Source organism: Trichinella spiralis, assembly GCF_000181795.1.
Source record: "Trichinella spiralis strain ISS 195 chromosome Unknown Scfld3811, whole genome shotgun sequence".
NCBI classification, from domain to species: domain Eukaryota; kingdom Metazoa; phylum Nematoda; class Enoplea; order Trichinellida; family Trichinellidae; genus Trichinella; species Trichinella spiralis.
The window spans coordinates 1-1,735 of record NW_003530750.1 but is presented as its reverse complement, the minus strand read 5'-3'; the positions used below and the strand labels follow the sequence as shown (position 1 = coordinate 1,735).

Here is a 1,735-nt window from a genome sequence, read left to right as displayed (position 1 = left end):
TTACAATATTACAATATATAAATTATAGTGACTATTTATATTTAACAAACCATTTGTAGCAAATTTTAGCTACACTTTGTATAACTAACAATCAGGTTCCAATACTGACTGTAGTTATTCGCGGCTTATTCGTCCTCGTGATGAATAAGCTTTCTCTGGTTCTTGTGATGGTGATAACTACTGCGTCCAAGCTAATATCGTTCCACACAAATTTATTGCTTTCAGCAATAAACCAAAATCAGATAGAAACAGTTTTATTCAACGATCTCAAACAATACTACTCAAGCACATAGTTATCTTCACAGTGTATACGACTAACACTGCTACTATCACAAGTACTAAACGTACTCTCAACACGTGTACTGCTCGTACTGATTCTCTGCTCTCGTTCTCTCGTATATATACGCACTTCTCTTGCGCGATGACGTATTCTCATTGATTTCTAAATATGACCCAATTCCAGGAATTGAGAGTTTCCAACACACGCTGACAATATCGATTGTCAATTCTTTTTAGCAGAGAACAAATAGTTGGCCAACTGCCAAGTATTTTCAGTGTATGACGTCATGTTTGCCGAGAGTCAATTGCTACATATTCACGTAAACAAGTTATTTATAGTATCTAAATATAAATAGATTCTAGTTTCTAACATCCTCCCGGCCCCGATGGACAAAGTCCATCACTATACGTTGGCTGGCTCTATTAAATGCAGCTTTGATATTGGGCGATTGACAGTACCACCAGCTAGCTGCACTTTCACAGTCCGAACTATCCCGTCCTGACCGGGATATAACTGTACGATTTTTCCCAGTTTCCAATTTCTTCTGGGGACATTATTCTCACTCACCAATACGATATCTCCAATGTTTGGAGCATTACCACTGTTGTACCATTTTTGTCTTACATTCAAATTGGTCACATACTCCGTCTTCCAGCGTTTCCACCATTGTGCAATTAAACGCTGTCGTAAATTCCAGTTTTTCATGAGATGTGACGTGGACTGTGCTTTCGGTACCCATTCATCTTCATCTTTAGTTACTTCTGGAATATCAGTATAATGGGTACCCGTCAAAAAATGGTACGGCGTGAGAACTTCCGGATTATTCGGATTATCCGGGTTATATGTCAGTGGTCGTGAATTCATTCTCGCCTCAACTTCAGAAATGATTGTCCTGAATTCTTCGTCTTCCAACATGGAATTTTGAAGAACCTTCTTCAGTGAAGTTTTCATAGATCGAATTAATCTTTCCCAGTATCCACCCATCCACGGAGCTCTTTCCGTGATGAAATTCCATTGAATACGATGGGAAGTAAGTTCACGAGCGACATTATCAATCATTTCCGTACTGACCAACTGACTCAGGTCTTTGTCCAACTGCTTAAATGATTTAAAATTGTCGGACTGTAATATATGAGGCCTACCTCTGCGTGCTATAAAGCGTCTTAAAGCTTGCAGAAGCCGTGGTGCGGTCATCTCAGATACGACTTCTAGATGTACCGCACGTGTCGACATACAAGTGAACAAACAAATATAATTTTTGTTCACTTTCTTTCCTTGTCTTGTAAAAAATGGTCCGGCTATATCTAAACCAGTATTCTCAAAGGGTCGTGTTACTCTAGTACGATCCGAAGGCAGTGGAGCCATCTTTGCAACAAACGGCCTTGACTCTATCCGTTTGCAACTTGAACAAGCATGTATAACTTTTTTCACTTCTCGCCTTCCTTCAAGAATCCA

The 1,735-nt window shown here is 39.5% G+C and overlaps 1 protein-coding gene across 1 annotated transcript; it reads left to right on the top strand.

Moving 5' to 3' along the window:
* Positions 1–1,057: 1,057 nt before the first annotated feature.
* On the top strand, positions 1,058–1,695 carry Tsp_14110 (conserved hypothetical protein; the record flags this gene model as incomplete). The annotated part of the gene is made up of 4 exons (XM_003367710.1): positions 1,058–1,124; positions 1,254–1,310; positions 1,417–1,517; positions 1,605–1,695. Coding segments are annotated over exons 1-4 (316 nt in total), but the record flags the coding sequence as incomplete, so codon positions are not given.
* Between the last annotated feature and the right edge of the window lie 40 nt (positions 1,696–1,735).